The 20,300-nt window shown below is 36.2% G+C and overlaps 1 protein-coding gene across 1 annotated transcript in view; it reads left to right on the top strand.

Moving 5' to 3' along the window:
- The window catches only part of Sema3d (semaphorin 3D), a 186,960-nt gene that overhangs the window by 63,634 nt on the left and 103,026 nt on the right, over window positions 1-20,300 (top strand). The window contains 1 exon segment of the mRNA NM_001104633.1: window positions 18,500-18,660. Within this exon segment, the coding sequence (NP_001098103.1) occupies window positions 18,500-18,660 (161 nt within the window).

Raw genomic sequence — 20,300 nt, 5'->3', positions numbered from 1 at the left:
TTAATGGCACTGACTTCTCTCTTCCAGAGGTCCTAATTTCAATTCCCAGCAACCACATGGTGGCTTACAACCATTTGTAATGGGATCTGATGCCCTCTTTGGTGTGTCTGAAGGCTGCTACAGTGAACTCATATACATTAAATGAATAAATAATAAAAAATGATAAATATAAAAGTGAAAAAGATGGAAAATGTTGACATTTCGATTTTATGTTGTATCTGCTAAAGAGTTGAGAATTTTAAAAATGTTCACAGTCTTATATGTATAATGTCAGTTAACTGGATTGTTAAAAAATAGGGGAAGCTTCTTTATATAAATGATAGATATCAATATTAGGTGTAATTTAATAGAATTTTTATTCAACCAAAATTAAAAGCTACATTTGAAAATTACCTGATTAATTCATTACAATTTTATTTTATTTGGTATCCTCCCTTCCAACCCCCAAACAACCCTATTGGCATCATGGAAGGTGTGTCTAGAAAATAAATACCAAAGCCAAGGATTTTGACCACAGTAATTTCATGCTTATGACCTTCCTTGTTGAGTACTGAGGTTACTGCCATGAATCACTAAGACTGGCATGCTCTTTGGATAACTCTTTTCATTGTTTGGGTTCTGTTGAACAATAAACCACAGGAACTCATGTGAGGGCGATCTACTGGAAGGTATGGGACATACAAAAACACATTAAGTGCTAAACTAGCATATTAAAGGTCCAAGATGCTGAGGTTGGTAGGAGCTTTGATCAGTCAGAATGAACAGGCACACTCAGGCAACATGTTGCAAAAGCCATATCTTGGTAGCTGGGCCACTTATGCCTGCAATCCCAGGATTGATAAACTTGAGGCAAGAGGATGCTAAATTTAAGCACGGCTCATGCTATGTTGTGGTAAATAAATATTAAAAAACAAATCTTCCAACTCACTCTAGTGCCAGCACCAGAGTGCCACATTGCTTCTCCAAGGTATTTTTATCTCAGTCAGCAAAGCTAAGCTCCCAATCTCCATACCATGCTGCCACCAGCTACATCTGAGCCGGGCAGCAGCTGCCCTCTTGCAATTCTCTTGCTGCAGACGTTGCTTACATGCCCAACATCTCCCCCACCCCTGTGGTTATAATTATAACTCCGAGTTACATGTTAAAACCAAAACTCAATAACCTTGTAATTTAGCAATCAGATTTACATCTTAAATTCTCAATCCACAAAACATCCACATAGTAAATCAATTAATAATGATATAAACTGCTCACCTAGATAAGACAAATTGTTCTATAAAAATCCATCCCTTAAGAAATATTCATAACTACTTGTGACCATTTAAGGTCACATGAATCTGGGTCATTTTTCTCTGCCTACATCTTGGTTCTTCTTCTCTTTCTCCCTCTCCTGCCTTTCAAAGACTCTGTCCCCACCTTACTTTTTCACTGCCCAAATCCAAGGCCTTGCCTTATCTTGTGCCTGTCTTCACCTGCAAGATATCAATCTACAGTGCTATATATCAAGAACTTGCCTTAAGAAAAAGCAAAGTAATTATCTAGATGATAAATAAATAGGTAAATAAAGATGATGATAGATAATAGATAGGTAGATAAATGAAAAATAGATAGCTGAAAGGTAAATATTTGGACTATTGTCCAAAGGAAAATATATAATAAATCTGTCTGCAAACATCAAATTCTCCTCAAAAGAATCCTGATGATCTTCAAGTAAAAAAAATTACAGGGAAAAAATCAACAATTTCTAAAATATGATACCTAAACAATGAGATTCTCAATTTAACAACTAGAGTTTCCTAAGACGAAACAATTACTACACATGCAATGGGGTTGGGCAGGGATGGCAAGAAAAGCAAACATACAGAGCAAGCTGAACCTGAGGTGATACAGTTGCTTACATTAACAGACAAGGACCACAGACAGCTGTTGTGTAACAATGTAGTCTATCAAAATAAAGCAGCAGCAGGAAAGTGCTTCTCCTGGTGGCTTAGAGGATCCCACCTCCCCCACCCCCCAGTGTCTCTGTAACTGAAGCAAAACCTCACATTCATGACCTCCCTTGCTGAGTGCTGTGACTACTATTTCTCATCATAACTAGCATGTTCTTTGTTACAACTTCTTTCATTCCTTAGACTTTCCTCATAGTTATGTTGCAACAGTACCTATTATTATTATTATTATTATTATTATTATTATTATTATTATCACTTTTATTTTTAACAATCCAGTCATTGTCCTCCTCCCAGTCCACTTTCCTACAGTTCTTTATCTCAGTCCTCCTCCTCTATGTCTCTAAGAGGATGCCCCCTACCAGGCCTCCCCACTCCCTGGGGCCTCAAGTCTCTCAAGGGTTAGGAACGTTTTTTTCTCCCACTGAGGCCAGACCAGGCCATCCTCTGCTATAAATGTGGAGGGGAACTTAGACCAGCAAGTGTATGCTGCCTGGTTCATGGCTCAGTGTCTGAGAGATCTTGGTCCAGGTTAGTTGAGACATCTGGTCTTCCTATGGGCTGCCCTCTTCCAGCTTCTTCCAGCCTTTCCCTAATTCAACTACAGTGGTGCCCAACTTCAGTCCAGTGGTTGGGTGTAAGTATCTGTGTCTTTTTCAGTCAGCTGTTTATTGGGCCTCTCAGAGGACAGCCATATAGGCCCCTATCACACATTATAACATCAGTAACAGTGTCAGGTCTTGGAGCCTTCCCTTGAGATGGATCCCAAGCTGGGTGGGTCACTTGATGGCATTTCCCTCAGCCTCTTCTCCAATTTTGTCCCTGAAGTTTAGTTAGGCTAGAAAGATGACTCAACAAGACATATGCAATGATTAGGACTAGGGTTCGATCCAAGTTTCCACAGTAATAACCTGGTCACCTTGGAAACATCTGTAATCACAACTCTAAAGTGGATGGAAGTGCAGACAAAAGAGGATTGCTGAGGCTTGCTGGTTTCCAGTCTAGTTGAAAGGCAAGCCACAGGTTCTGGGAGAGGCTGTGCCTCAAAGAAATAAGGAAAGTTCTAAAATAAGACACGCCACCCTCCTCTGTCCTCTGAAAAGACTCACAGTGATAATTCAAAAGACTCCTAAATGTGCTATCGTTTAGCAAAGACAATTCTCAAAGCACATTTTAATGTTTTTGTTATGGCAGCCCCCTGTTTTGAATGACTATTGATATATAAGAGCATGCCACCATGAAACTTTGTAGTTTTACTATAAGCAAAAGGATCATAGTTCCCAAGGTCAAGAGTCTGGTGAAGATAGACTGTTGTCATTTCGACTCTCTAGTATATACATAGTCAGATGTTGACTGGAGTTGGAACATCAAAGATCTTGAGCATTAGCTGATGGGGTGCCTTTCTTTGTGTACAGTCCTGATCTTTTTGAGAAAGCACCTCTACCTGGGTAGTGTAGACTTCTACAAAATCAGCTCAGGGCTTCAAGCACTTGAAATTCAACAAACATTATGAAGGCAGAAAACACATGTTCCATCTGAGATTGTTTTATTTGAAATGTGATGGTTAGACTTGTCTTGAAGAGAGGATTATATAAACAGTACTTCCCAGTGATAGCAGAGTGAAATTCAATTCTACGAAAACAATAATGTAGCAATATCATTCCATCTATCTTTGTGAAATCCAGCATGCTACAGTTAGGTTTTATAAATACTTTGGTTTTATGCCTCTTATGAAATTCAGTGAGGAAATAAAATACTAGTATCACAATTTGATATCCATGTGTTAAAAATGAATTTCCACCTTTTTCCTACAGGATATACCAATTACAAAATACAAGTTGGATTGTAAACATAAACACACAAACTAAAATATGTAATGTGGAGTCTAAATCCTGGAATAACATCTCTGCACATTAGAAGAAGCAAATGTTTCTTAGGAAGGACATTAAGCTAGTATCAGTAAAACTAAAGCAAAATTGTGCATATCAAAAGTGTGCATGGACATTTCAGGCCACTTTAAATAATGCGGGGTTTTCATTTGGAAGTTGCAGATAGTAACGTACCGTAAAGACAGCATTTCTGAGTAACTTCGGGAGCTCTAATAGCATCCACGTTTACATTTTCTATATTAAATTCAGGTTTGTAGATGGAAAGTAATACAATTTCTTATATATCCTTTTCCTTAAGAGAAAGTCCTCTTCCTGAATTAAAGTACATAATACGAATTTGCTTTACCTTGGGATGATTTTGAAGTGTATTGCTTGTTTACCCTATATCTCCATTTCTCAGTCACAAGCATCAGTTGGCATGTTGTCCTTACCTTGTGAACTTTTATTTCTACTGTAAGTTCATGCTTCTGCCTTAATTAGCAGGAGAAAATAGTGGGAAAAAAAATCAACCAAGTGAAAAATCATAACTTTGGTTTTAAAGATTAGTTTTTTAAAAGGGCAGTATCAATCCACAAATCTCCCGTTCCCGGGTAATACTATGCAGATGATGGTTGATTTTTCAACTGATTTTCTCAGTGCTCAGAGAACAGGTGAAAATACTAGGAAATATTGTTTCAAGTAAGTCTAAGAGCTACTGAGCCTATGAGGAGCATGAAGAAGTCCACTACGCAGATTTCTCATCCTTGTTCGAGTTTCCCAACTCTGGGGAAACCATTGTTTATAGGCATAGCAAATAAGACCTGTGAAACCCAAACCCTAAATGACTTGTTCTAGAACAAGAAGCTCTGAAAGGGCAGGACCTACTTGCTTGCTTCCATTTGTTGAGTCCCATTATGCCATCTTTCCTTTAATTGTGACCTAGAAGGAAATAGGACATATTCAGGAGGACAAATATCAAGATGAAAACTTACTGGACATTGCCACTACCTCTTTGGTAAATATATTCTTTTCAACCACCACAAATAGTACCAAAACTTACATGAGTTTTCATTAGCAAGAAAAGTTCACCCTTCTCTTACTATTTTTGTCTGATACTTTATAATAATATCTTAATTTATTTCCTTTGCTTTATCAGGAATTTTAAATGCCTAAATACAAAAATCTCATTTTTCTTACATTTTACAAAGTAATTCATTTAGCTATAAGGTGTATCATGTGTCTTAACTAAAAATTTCCTTCCAGATTTCCTTCTAGAACTTGATAAATTTGACTCACCCAATATCATGTCTGTTTTCCTAAAGTCGGTGAAAAGATTAATGGATCAGCTTCTAAAACCATAGGACCTAGAACTTGACAGCTCCTATTATATATTAATTAGTTGAAGAAGTAGACATATCAGGAATTAAGTGCCAGTTTGAACTACAGGAGTTCCTGAGTCATTAAAAAAAGAAATAGATAAAAGGAAAAAAGAAATAAGGGAAAAGAGAAATGGAAAGAAAAGAGAAAAGGAAAATAAAACTTTAACACATGCTGTTTAAGCTCCAGTAATTTAACAGATCATAAACTAGAATAAATGTTTTTATTTACTACAAAGAAAAATTGGTCATTAACAAGTGTGTTTGACTAAAACTATATTATTTATTATGTCTTTTGGTAATGTAAGGAAATGATTGTAATGTCAACTGGGAGTAATACAAGTGGGAGACTCAATAGTAATGAACTCACGCTAATATATTCAGTGTAATCATATATATAATTTTTGGAGAAAGTATCTTGCTTAAATATTAATTCTAAATATTAATACATAAAGCACATCCAGGAGAGGTCAAAGAATAAAAGACACGGAGAGGTTCCATTTTTTCTCTAACATGCACTCTCTGTGCACAATCAGACTAGGCAGTTGCAGCTCCTGGACTAAGCTTCCTCACCTGAAAGCTGGGTCTCCTGGGTGGCAGATTCTTCTTGAGGACCAATTTAAATAACAGATAAATTGCTTTCAGATATTATCACTAAATGAAAATTGGGACAAAACTCAGAGTCTGAATATTATATGTCTTTGAAAAGTACCTATAAAGTATACTTATGGTTTTATATACATAACGGCATTTCAGCATTTTGGGCAGAAAGGTTGCCATAGATAACACGACAACCATTTTTGAAAAAGAATACAACTAATCTAATCCTACATTCAGTCCATGAGATATGATCCATTCAAAATGAATTTACTTCCCTGCACTACTACATGATTAGAGTTGGTGACAGAATTTACATCTTTAGTTTAAGCAAAATAGATTGTTAACATCTTCTAATCATTATCTGTAGAAGTGGCTTAGTAGTGCTCAGAGCTTACCAATACCATTTTGGAAAACTGCATAGATTCACGTGTTAGGGTTAAGAGTTTGAGAGTTTCTGTTTTTAAAAAAGAAAGAACCAGCTCTCAAGTTCAAGCAAGCATAGCACAGAGAGACATCAGTGTTTTTCTGCATGTCTATACTAACTGGAATTCAGGCATCAATAGAATCATCATCACCCCAGAAATACAGATTCTCAAGCCTGCTCTTAGATTTGAATGATAGTCTGTATATTAAAAAGAATCACAGCTGACTTGAGTGAAAGGTAAACCTTGAGATACAATCCTGTAGACGGCTTTGTCTTCCCGGGTTGTTCTTCCCTTTCAACATGAGGATTTCGACCATGAGCATGTGGATGTCACCACAGGCAGCTACAGTTGGGATTCCAGATGGCACATTACCATCTCTACATTATTAACAATCCATAACAAAATCTGCCTGGATAATAAGAGATGATCAAGTTAAACATACATCACTTTGAAAAATCAGTAGTTATATAATTTTTCATGTACAGAAATATAGCAATGATTCGGGTATTATTCTTACTAACAAGAGAAACTAGGATATTTTAAAGTACATTTACATGAGTGAGTGTTAGTATGTGTGTGAGTGTGTGTGTGTGTGTGTGTGTGTGTGTGTGTGTTTGTGTGTGTGTGTGTAAAGTACTTGCCAAATAAGTGTATTGCAGTCAAGGGGAAATTTAAAAGGGTAATTTTCTCTTATTTTCTCTTTCCACCATGTGAGACTCAGGATTCAATTCTGTTGGTCAAAATAGATGGTGAGCACCTTGATACACTGAGCCATCTTGTCAGCTGGACTAGTAGGATTTTTAAGGAACCAAAGGAATACATTAAATAACTGTTTAAAGGTGACAGTTTAGTACATTTAAAATAAAATGCTTTAAAGAATTTCAAATGCAATTTAAATTGACCTCTGAATATTGAAAGAACTTTAAAATATTTTGTGTAACCGTGAGCATTAGAGAATTTCCATTATAGAATCTACATAATTTGTGATTATTAAGAAAGTTAGAAAAGGCAGCATCATTGTCAGAAATGGATGTGATGGATAATGATCTATTCAAACAAAATTACTTATAAATGTATTTAAGTAATTTAAAAGAAATACTTAAATCTGAACATGACTTGTATGAAGAATAAATACTTGAGGAGTAGAGAAATTTGTTCTTGAACCTTTAGTTAAATCTTCCATTTTAATGGGGTATTGGTGTCCGGGAAGTGAAATGGATGCAGAGGAAATGACAGATATTAATCAAAATCCGAGAGGAGTAAAGAAATAGGAGAATAAAACTAAACCTGAGTAAATGTTGGTTGTTGAGACCTGTTTTTATGCCTGGAGTCATTACGGCCAGAAGGATGTGACTCTTAGAAGTAAAACTAGCAACTAGGATACTGAACTAAGACTTATAAGAGGTGGTGGGACTTTCGGTGTACTTGAAGTCATGAGCAGATGTCACAAAGTTTATGGGACATAAAAATCTGTGTGAAATATAGAAGTATATGTGGGAAATATTATTTTACTTCTTATACTGCACAAATATTGCCTGAGTTGGGGAAGCACTCTCTTACAGGCATGTGTGAGAAGGACTTCTGTCATACTTCTGACTATATCTATGAAGATCAGAGGCCATCATCTGGCCAAAACCTGGAGAAAAGTCTTAAAGATAATTGGCATCTGTATAAATTAAAAGCCAATGTGAAAATTTCTCCAAAGCAGTGGAAATTTAGGAGCAAATGTCACAAGTGACCAGCATGATAAATGAAAAGAAGACATATATGTGACAACTTATTTAAAATTCATAAGAGAAAGAGTGAGGACATGGTTTGAACAACTTCCAGGAAAAACAGAAGGCACGTTCAAAAACTTGGTATGCAGATGGCGTGAAACATCTCAGCTGTGACCAAAGCCTCACATATGACTTGATCATTGTTTGATATACACTCATGTAACATTAAGAGAAATTGATGTTTAAAATTATAAGTAGTTTTATAAGTATTGTAAAATATGATCTAAAAAATTATAAGATGAATACGAATTTGAGAGATCTTTTACATCCATGTCCTTCTCTGGAGGACATGCTCACTGATGTTTGGAGTAGAATTTTGACTTTAAAGACCCCTTAATAACTGAGAAGTCTAAAAGCCTCAAAGGATCCAGGGGAAGAAATATGGCAGGACCAATTCCTTTGCGAAAGTCCACACCGTTGTGGCATTCTGCCCAGGGATGAACTACTTATTCACAGGAATGTTTTCATAGACAGCAATTGGAAATGACCTAACAAAACATGTTTTTAAATGTTTAAAAAGACCCCCTATTGAAACTATAGGTTTAAAGTTTCCTACATGACTGTGATATATTTATATGGAATATCCACAACCAAAAGCTAACCTACTTAGACTAAACTCGTGAGTTAAAAGTGTGAAAAAGACATGTGGACAATCATAGTGTAACCAGATAAAATTGCTCCCACTCCATATCCTGTCTTGATAGGAACATAGATCTGATAATATAATAGACATTAAATCTGATTAATATTTCTGTATATGAAATCAATCTCATTAATTTTACCATATTTAATATTCTCCAGCATAAAGAACAGAGTTATATTCAACATTCCACTGAAGAAGAATAAGAAAGAATTTAGTTCTGTTGTTACTCCTTTTGTGTGGGCTTGCATTCATAAGAACAAGTATTTATGATCAACATGTTACCTAGCAAATTGACAATATCACATACATCTAGAATTCTGAAGTCATCCTTTGTGGGACATTGGGTTGACTAAATCTCGACAAGTCTTTCTTTCGTATACTTTATATTGTTTGAACAGTTGGCTGTATATAAATAAATTCAGACATATTGACTGGGACTAGCATTTTTATGTAGGTAGTAATAAGTCACCTGTAGGCTAAAACTTTGCATCTGATATCAACACTGTTAAAACTTGTTGGAAGTCAAGCACAACCATGATCAATTAATTTCTTCTGAACTGAATCAAAGGGAATGCATTTCCTAGGAATAAAAGCTGGAATTACAAACAGGTCACTATAAATTCTGAAGAAACACAACAATTTACAAGACTTGATGCTAATTTTTTTAAATTTTACAATAAATATTTTGCTGCTTCTACTTTCTTACCCAAACCTTTGATTCAAGTGGATTAATCAAAACCTTTATGGAAAGAATGCAAAAATCCTTTAAGTAACCCCGTAAAGGAGATTTTAGAACAATCAATAAGTTACTAAAGTCCAAAACATAAAGAATTAGGAGAATTGTTAAATTTATTATCCATTCAGGAGTAGAAAGACAAGCTCAATGTATTATATGCAAATGGTTTACATAAATTTAATAGAAGATACTACATATACCCCCATGTTTAAGAGTCCTTAGCCATAGTGATATAACAGTTATTTCCTTGAGATTGAAGAACAGAGGGTAAGGCTTACTTCTGGTGAGCCTCTTAGCTTGGCAGTGAGCTGAGCTTTGACCTCATCTATTTTTATATGCAAGATTTCCTCCTGAAAAAGTGTGGTCCTTAGATCGGCAGGGGATGAAATCTGACTTTCTTTAAAACTGATTCTCTTCTTAAATGATAGATTTATATCTCTAACAGTTTTCGGGTGTGTGTGTGTGTGTGTGTGTGTGTGTGTGTGTGTGTGTGTGTGTGTGTGTGATCTTGTGAAGGACTCTCTTTTTAAAGGATGTGCAGAGTCATTTGTCAGCCATGCAGTCTTCTGAGAGAAACTGCCAACTCCACCCAGGTCAGGGTCTCTGGCAGTAAATTTAATTTTCAAGGGTTTAAGGTCATGTTCATTTAGCACTCGAAAACTGAGGAAGTCTGTCTTGCTTAATCCTAAATTTATTAGATTCAGTATTACTCACCACTCCCTTCCTCTGAGGGGGTAAAGAGGAGGAAAGGAGACCATCAGGTCACATGAGCTCGTAGTCTAAATGAACAATTATATTAAAGGACAGTAAAAAGGAAATACAAAGAATTCTTTGCAAAGCAAGCATTTGTTTCACTAAAAAACAGGAATTACCCTGTCCTTACCCCGCTCTTCATGAACAGGATCATTTCACCCGAGAAAAGTCCTTGCTGTAGGCCTCTAACACAAAGGGAAAAATCCATAATAGGAAGTCCACTAATCATTTCTATCTTAAGTGACACCCTGATGGTCATACACAAAGATCGATAAGACCTGCCATATTTATAGTTATTTCATACTTCAATTGTGTTTTCTCCCAAAGGCATGGGCTACTTATCTTTAGAATCAAGAGTAGAATTGAGGAATAAAGATGCGAGTTAACTTATTATTTGATGAGTCACGTGTCTTAACAAAACTTTTAAAAGTTCTAATACCATAATACCCTGTCTTACCAGAGATGAGGTGGTTGAAGTAGCATTATCAGGTTTGGTAAGTTAATTATAGAAAATAAGTCCATCCCATGTCTGACTAGTTTCAATATTCTTGTCACTGTAAATTTTCTCTTCAGCTGTGGTTTAGCTTCTTTTCTCTACCAGGCACCACACTCCCAATGGTATTGCTATGCACGATGGTTTCTTGACAAAGCTTTCACCTCTTTCCAACAGAAGGCAGGTGTTTGCAAGACTTTGTCAGCACTTTCAAAATCAAATTTGATGAGAATACTAACTTTCTTATACTGACTATGTGGTTTTCTTTTCACATTTGCCAGATATAAAAAAAAAAGTGTGTGAAGCCTATAAACACCCTCTTTTGAAAAATCCCATAATGTTGGATGTTATGCCATGTGTCAAGAACCTCAGCCATGACAGACAGGCAGGTAAAGGATGGTTCAGAAGTTCATGGTCATTAGCCAACCTGGGCTTCTTGAGATCTGTCTCAAAAGAATTAGGTAGGGAAATAACTCAGTTCAAGAGTCAGGTCCAGGGTTTTGATACCCAGAACACATGGGAAGCCAGATGAGATAGCATGCACCTCTAATACCCAGAGCCTCTCCAGTGAGATGGATGGAAAAAAGACAGGGGCCACGGAAGCTTATGAACCACCTATCCTGGAGCACAAAGTAGCAAACAAGACACAAAGAGAAAGCAGAAGTCAAGGACCAACATGTGAGGTCATTGCATGTGTATATGTATGCATTGGGATATATCATGCATGCATGTGCACAGAGAAGGGGTGGATTTTGAAAAGAAAAAAGTGAAAGATGGAAAGACAGGGAGAAGGAAGGAAAGAAAAGAGTATATACCCACAGGCATGGAAATTTGTGTCTTTTATGGGGGTTCGGACCCTTATAACCAACACTTTCCGGTTCTCTATAATAGATTGTGGACCATGAACACCTTCTCTGCCATTTATCAAATCCACTGCAGGAAATGTCACTACTAAAAAAATAGATAAATACTGACACATTTAATTCATTTATTTTGGGTATAATTAGACTACAGGATCTCCGGTCTTATGTTTCTAATACAAAAGTGTTCATTTGACTGTCTGGGTAAAATTCCAAACCTGGAAGAGTGGGACAGGGTAGTAAGACTGTACTGATTTTATATGGAGCAAACAAAGTACGGTGTTTACATAGAGCAAGCAAAGGGGCACTTAGGGACCAAATGCAAATACTGCAAACATCTTATGCAAGGGTGACTCTGATTAACTTAGCACACAGCAGACCTCAGCATGGGACATGGGAAGGGACACCCTTGCCCTTTCACTAATGGCAGAGAGTGAAGAAATCCTGACCAGGTTACCGAGTTTAACTATGAGAACAATGTGGACAGTTACATCCCTGAGTATTTCCAATGTAGGGGAATAAATACTGTTGCACCCGGAACAGCCACCACCCATTTTGGCTCCCGAAGTTCAGATTGTGTGTCAACTTTAGGTGTAAAGTATTGTTCTCTGGGTTTTAGTTTATGATCTCATGGGAAAAAAATAACTTTGCTTGGTTTGGCAAAAATGCAAGAAAGATAAGCTGTTTAGGAAAGAGGGACCCTGTTCCAATCTCTGTCCCAAGGTCTTTTCCTACCATGTCAGCTTGAGAAATTTTCATAATGTAACGCCTTGGTCTAATTATTTTATTTGGCTACAGAGGGTTGGTGAGGCATGCTCTAATCACTTTGATGCTAGCACTGTCAGAGTACAACATTAAATCATTTGGAAATGATGCTAGTTCAAGTTAGTCAATATTTTTGCAGCTGTTTTCTTGTTAAGTTTGTTTGAAACCAAATCAAATAGAATTTGTTATGGTGAAATAGAATACAGCAAATGAATATATCAACTTTATTTTTCTCCTTGTATAAGTAGAGGCAAAAAAAATATCCACAGGTCTAAAATGTCTGCATCCTTTAAATGCCATGTGTGCATGTCAGGGACTCTTCTGGTTTCATACATTTCTGAGTAGTCTTGATGCTTCCAGTTCCCACCCTCATCCCTCCTAAGCACTGTAGGGACATTTGTCTTCCTAACACTCAATTTGAGTCCTTGACACTTCCTTGAAAAAAAAACAGCATATTCACAGTTTCCAGTCACCTACATAATAGCTGAGCTCTTCTGCCTGGCATTGCACTTGGCTGTCTTGACACTGTGTATCTAGCTTCATTTTTCTGTAATTCCATATATTCCGTACTTAATAGTACATGGTATGAATAGTCATTAAGTTCTTAATCTTCCAATACTCTAAGAAAGAGACTGAGAAATAAAACTGAAGGAAGACCTGGTCTTTGTCTTGAACTGACACAGATTTGTTCTATATTTTCCCCACTGGAAATAATGTTCAAAACAACAAGATTCATAAAATTGGCAAGGATAGCAAAATCTCTGTATAGTATGTTAGTTCTAGGCATGTGTGCCCAAAGGGTTATAAAGTCAGAATAATCAAGGATGAGTAGAATTATAATAAGAAACTGCTGTGCAAGCTGCCTGTGTGCAGTCTCTACAAAATTATCTTATCGAATGGTACCTGGCTCTCTTAAGATGATAGAACAAGTCACAGCACTGGTCTGACCAAGACATGTAAATGACGTAGGTTTTGGTGCATAATGGTGTTTAATCTATTCTAACCTGATGATTTATCTAGCCATCATTGCTTTAAGTGACTTTGAAGCCACGACGCTTGTTCAGCAGGGAGATGCTGAACAAGGAATGGCTCCGAAGGAACATTTGGACCCCTCCTAGAATGTATTTTACATGTTTTAAGCATGTGTTAAAATTTATTTCCATATATATGTTTCATACATATATTCACACACATATTCACACACACACACACGCACACATATATATGGGGGGTGTATAATGAATCAAGAGATTTTGCTGGAGGATTCTCTACTACAATAGTGTGAACACCCTGTTCAATGTCCATCACACTCTACATTATACAAACATTCAGGTAATAAATATTCTTTTACTTTCATATGAATATCATAAACTAACAGATATGTTTCAATCTTCACAATTCTGGGTTATTAGAAGATAATATGTTTCTTTAATGAAAACTTTTTTGTCACAAAGTGGACATTAGTGATAATATTTAGAACCAGTCATAACTTTAAGAAATGCTATAAATTACCTCTTCTATTTCTCTAGAAAGTTATATTAATTGGGAAATGTTATCATTTTGCCTAGAATTTACATACGCTTTAAAAAGAAATCATCATGACTATAGTAACTAATCAAGTCAGAGCATGTAGTGTGTGGTAACCACTATTCCAAAGTCAATATCATATTGATGTCTTTGTTCTGCAAACTGATAGGAGTTGCCAGAGTTTCTATTACCTTCATTTTGTATATTAGGAAACTGAGACACAGGGGTCAAGAAACACATCACTAAATCACATTTCCAATGATATGTCAGCCCCAGATAGTATCCTGGTGCTTTGATCTGATTATTGTACTCTTGTGCTATTACTCATCGTACTCGGTCAGGTTTCATTTTGTACTTTTCATCGAAATTCATGCTTCAGAATAACGAATAGTTTTTCAGAATAACAAAAAGTTGAAGTAATAATGTTCTTATCTCATAAAATACTTAAGTAGCTAGCTGAGAATAGCCTCCTGGGAGTCTCTTCAAACACTTTAATTTTTTTCACATTTCAACTTTTATTAAGAGAAATCACAAAGAAGATACTGATTTGCCTGACGCAGTGGAGGTTTCTGTGATGTGTGTTCTTTTAAAAGGCTTTAATCATGTCTGTGTTAGCTATTCTCTTGATTCCATTGTTTTGTCTTTCCTCAGTTCTAGTTATGAAAAGGATGGAATGTTCACTGGAAATGAGCCAAAAACGTAGGCCTTTGGCATGTGGAGTTGTAAAATTATATTGCAATATTGTACTGCTCATATGAAAAATGATATTTACCTCAATAAAAAATGAGTGTAGATTTCAATGTCAATCTAGTGTGCAGAAAATACCATCTATAAATATTGCTGAAACAGTTTCATTTGATAACCACAGTCATTCGAGATTTCTAACTGTGTTACTCCATTTTTAGGCATTGTCAATTTAATTTTCTATTTGTACCTTAGAAATTGAACAGAATAACAATTGACCAATAGAAAGTAGAAAAGAGTCATAATAATAAAAGTATCCTCTCATTGATTATAGTCATTAAACCTTTGGGAATAAATTTTAATCTTACCAGCAGGTGAGACTACCATATATTTAAAAACATTAATATTTCTATCTCTAGGATATTGTTCCTTTTTTCCATCTCGTATTAATAGTTAAATTACTTGAAAATTCTCATCTTTTTTCAATCTTTAATAAAGTGATAAATTAGTTATTACCACCATCTTGCTGATCTGTACCCCAGGATTATACAAGTCTAGGATACTACTGTAGGTACTTTGGCTAAAAGACCTATTTGGTTAAAGAAATACATTACAAAGATCTCGTTTACCTAGGAAGTGTCTAAAGTTGTTGCAAACCCAACACACATGGGCTACAGATGGTCTCAACGTGTGAAACTAAGAAATCTATTATAATTGTCATGTTTGGCAGCATACAAGGTAACTATAGCATGCATATCTTCACTTCATGGAGATGAGAAGGTTTCATTTGTGGGCTTATAAGTCTGTACTAAATCATTTTTTTTTCCGGAGCTGGGGACCGAACCCAGGGCCTTGCGCTTCCTAGGCAAGCGCTCTACCACTGAGCTAGATCCCCAACCCCTGTACTAAATCATTTTAAGGTTACCTTCAGTTTTACAATTTTTTTTTCTATTTTTGGTTGGTTTCAGACTATAATTTTTTTCAGGATTAATCCAAGTTTGAGGTTTACACGTTTAACTGAAATATATGTGAACAGAAAAATTACATCTGAAATAAAAAGAAAGTGTGCGTTGTTAGGAGGCAGGATAGCACAGCAAACTCCCTGATCCATGCTATCTGTCCATAACAGTCTCTAAGGGAGAGGAGTGCAGGTAGCTTTACAGATGTTTCTAGTGAGACTGGGCTTCACAACTCTTCATTTTAATTGGCTATGGTTTTCTACAATGAGTTTCTGTTGCAAAGAATACCTATAAAGTTTTATCAACATTACTGCCTAAACATGAGGAGAACATGGAAGCCAAGTCATGCTGAAGTAGATGGGGAAAACCCAGGAAGCCTCAACTCTTAACAATTAAGAAATACTGAGAGCGGATAAGTCTTCCCCAGGATGGAGCATAACAGTTTGTCATGTAACACTAAATGATCAGCTTTGAACACACTGCTACAAGTAACAGTATCAAAATACAGGCCGACGGTGTTATATTTATGTATTTAGAAATGTATATGCATGAAAACTTGTAAGTATATATATATATATATATATATATATATATGCATGTAACATTTAAAAACAAAAGAGGCAGTTTGAAAAAAGAGAGAAGGTATGTTGGAGGGTTTTAGAGGAGGAAAAGGAAGTGAGAAAAGATACTTTACTATAATCTCAAAAATGAAAATAAATGATGTTGAGAGTACCACCTTTCAAACAAGGCACCAACCTAAACATTATCACAAAATGGGATAAAGAGGTGATGAAGAATTCATTATATTCTTCCAGGGGATGTGAGTTCAGTTCTTAGCATTCACATCAGGTGGCTCCTAACTGCCTGTAATTCTAATTCTAGAGTTAGAATCTGATACATCTGGCCTCTACAGGAGCTACATGCACAAGCACGTACCAACTTCCCCACAACAAACAGATCTAAAAGTTAAATCTTATATTTGTTTTAGTTTCAAAACGTTGTTTTACATCTAGGAGTATTTTGCCTGCATGTATATCTGTGCACCACAGGTGTGTCTGGTGCCACCAGAGGGAGCACCTGATTCCTCGGAACTAGAGCCACCACATGGGTAAGGAATTTAACCCCAGTCTTCATGCAAATATAACAGTTGCTTTAAACAGAGGCCATTTTTTCCAACTCCTCAAATAAAATCTTATTTATAAAAGATTTTACTTTCAGAAGTCAAAATAGAAAAAAAAATATATAGACAAGAAGGTGAACATTTGAACCCACCTGCCTCAAAAGGGGCAATCATTGAAACTGCAAAAATATCTACTAAAACTCAGCAGTAAGGCACAACATAATTTATAAAATGGAGAACTAAAGGCATTAATATCAACCTCACCAATAAGGGCAAATACCCAATGAGCATGTGAACTCATACACTATATTAGTATCATTAGAGAAATACAAACTAAGATAACAAAACACTGCACACCTACTAGAATGGCCACACCCACTGGAATAGCCACACCCACTGGAATAGCCACACCCACTGGAATAGCCATGCCTGCTAGCATGGACATGCCTACTAGCACACATACAGTGCTCACAACAGGGATTCAAATAAGAGTCCCAAATGAAGATGCATTTATCATTAATAAAAACGTAAATTGATTCAGACATCTTGGGAAGAATGGTTGACGGTTTCTAACAAAACTAAATATGTGACACAAGAAGTATGCATCTTAGGCTTTATTTAAAATAAAATTAGTTTATATACACAAACTACCTTGTACGCGTATATTTTATTCGTAGCTGCCTGGACTTGAAGGCGACAAATTTAGCCCATCTGTGTGTGAATGGATAAATTATAACATAAGCAGACAATGAAAGAGTACTCATAAAACAAATATCACATACATTTGACAGAAGCAGCATAGAAGGATAGATTATTTAGTGAAAAAGAACCAGTTTAGGAAGAAAGACAAGATACTGTAATAAGTGAATATAAGCAATGTGTTGTTGCGGTTACTACAACAACAAGAACAACAACAACAACCAGCGGAGCCTGTTTCACAAGTTCTTACTCCGTGCAAATCCACAGGAGCCCCGTGCTCTGGATGGTTCTCTGCCAGTCACTTGTACACGGCGTCCCCTTGGCAGATTGTTACCACTCCTGATATGCACAATCGTGTTCTGGGGCTGTTCTAACATAGCACCATGCCCCACTAACCCAGGCATTCTATAGCCTAGCATGGCTTCGAGAACTGAGACCGGCTGTCTCTCTGCCAGCTGGGAACTTTACTCAGACTCCCCTGTTGTCTGGTAAAATCAAAGCTCTAGAAACTTATAGCTTAATAATTAGATTTATATGTTAATTTCCCAATCTACAATATATCCACAGAATAAATTCACTGCTAATTAATAACGATAGAAACTGCCCACCTAGACAAGATAAATTAACCTAGACCACCTGGGTCAGAATCATCCTCATCCTCTTCCTCCTCTCTCCTTCCCCCACTCCTCCTCTTCCTCTTCCTCCTCTCTCCTTCCTAGACTTCCCCCCCCACCCTTCCTTCTCATCCAATGATAGGCTTTACCTTATCCTGGACCCGCCTTGCTGCATAATGACGTCATCCTACACTGTAATAATAATTATGATTGAAAATGCCATAATAACACCATTGTTTTTGCACAGTAAATAAAAAAAAATTTACCAAGCATAAGAGGAAGAAATACCATGGCATTTATGTCAGTTTTATACTTTGTTCTTCCAATTAAGTTCATCGGTTTTTAAATGTTACTACAGGAAATGGTTTAAATTCTAAATTAAGATCTGGTGGGGTAACATACTGTATTTTATATTAATTTTGTATTAATTTTAAAATGTGCTTTATACACAGAGTGGGGTTAACCACATATGGAAGGTAAAGTGTCTATTTCTAGAGACGTGCATAATAAGCCTGTTCTAATGTGTCTATGCTGGAGCTCCCATGTTGTATAGGTACATTCAAAAAATGGACCAGTCTGTGTCCACTGTCAGCTAAATACCTTTCATACTAAGAATTTTCCCTTTCTTCCCTCTTTTGACTTTTCTATAGACTTGCTGCTCTCAAACACCTGCATTCCCTTTTTGGGTTCATCAGAAGGACTGGATTTCCAGACTCTTCTTTTGGATGAGGAGAGGGGCATACTGCTCCTAGGAGCCAAAGACCATGTCTTCCTGCTCAATCTGGTAGACTTGAACAAGAACTTTAAGAAGGTCAGTTTATCTGTGTACATCTTTGGTGGATTCACTGAATTTCTTCTGTGCCCTTTGTCTGCTTTATGTTAATTGACACAGTGTCAATCAGGAGGACATATAGATGAGTTTATATTAAATTCTTTTCATACAAATTTATTAAGGTAGAAGCCACATTTTAAAAGTTACATGCATCGTATAGCCTACATATTATTTAGAGTAGTTAATAAACGGTTGATTATGTACTAGAATTTAAGGTGTGCCATCCAGTTTGATACTGTGGCTCCATTCTATTTGTCCCTAAGGTTATATTTTTTAATTATTCAGGAACTTATTAAAAATATTTATGCTCCTGGAAGAGATAGATGATATTGAGTGATATTTCATTTATCAGTAAACACCTCAGCAGAACATGACACTTTCTACAAATGAGGCTAAAGAAAATGTTTTAATTCTGCAGTCTTGCTTTTATACTATCTGGCTTACAGTGCATTTTCCCAAATAAGTCTTGGTTTAGTATAATAACAATAAGTAATTCATGCTTTTAAGGGAATCTGTTCTTGCTCTCTTCTTTGCCTTCAGGGTTTGGAAGAAAAGGTTCATTTATCTGAACTGAGTGAATTAGATCATTGCTTAAAATAAGTTCTGATAGCACAAGTTCCTTGTGCGACTATTTTAAGCAGACATTTTTTGGTGATATTCCATGTTCAAACTATGCTAATATTTAGTAAAGTAAATGTTTATAAAATATCGATTTCGCTTATTACATTCTTGTACTGATTATTTGAATACTTTATGTAATTAGAGGTTTTCCACATAACTGAAATTTCTTTATACCTCTATAAAATGTGTGATTCACAAGAAAGTCACACATGGACTAGAAACGATTAGTGTCTATGTAGGTATCCACCCTTTCAAATTATATAAATCACTCCAGTGCTAAAAGGTACTTCACAGTAGCCAGTAAGTGTTGAGATATAGTACTTCAGCAGTGTTTAGACCTATGGTTTGCATTGGCTCAGTGCCCTCCGGCAAGGATCCAGACTACTCCATGAAGGAAACCACACATGTTGGGACTTGGGGGTCTAAAGGGCATCCTTTGTGTTTTAAAGTTAAAGCAGCTACAACACACAATTGAGTTATGAGTGTCTGGATGTTAATATTTCCCCCAGGGAAATTAAAACATTTCTGTGCATAGTACTCAGTTGGAGTAAGCGTAATTTAGCATACGACTTGCATGTCGAACTCATATACTCCTAAGGTTGTGCCTGCTCACAGTAGCCATTGTCTTTCACACACACAGGCATAGTAGGAACAGAAAATGCATCAGGGTTATATACAAGATGAACTAGGAAATAAGTCCCTAATGATTCCTTTGAGTTATCACTACTGTTGGTCATGCTATCTTTTGAGTCTAGTATGGTGAATCATGCAGGTACAGACAGGCTTTTTGGAACATTTCTACTACTGAGGAAATACACGCTATGAACTGTTTCCCTTTTTAAAAAATGTCCAGACATTAAAAAAAAAGAAAACCTACATACCCTTACTTTTTTTTCATTGTTTGGGGAATTTTGTTTTTGTTTTTGTTTTTGTTTGTTTGGTTAGTTGGTTTGGTTTGGTTTGGTTTAGTTTGGTGGGGAAAGGATTATCTCTATGGA

This window comes from Rattus norvegicus, chromosome 4 (genome assembly GCF_021556685.1).
Source record: "Rattus norvegicus strain SHRSP/BbbUtx chromosome 4, alternate assembly SHRSP_T2T, whole genome shotgun sequence".
NCBI lineage: Eukaryota > Metazoa > Chordata > Mammalia > Rodentia > Muridae > Rattus > Rattus norvegicus.
The sequence above is the reverse complement of the archived record's forward strand: the minus strand, read 5'-3'. Positions and strand labels throughout refer to the sequence as shown.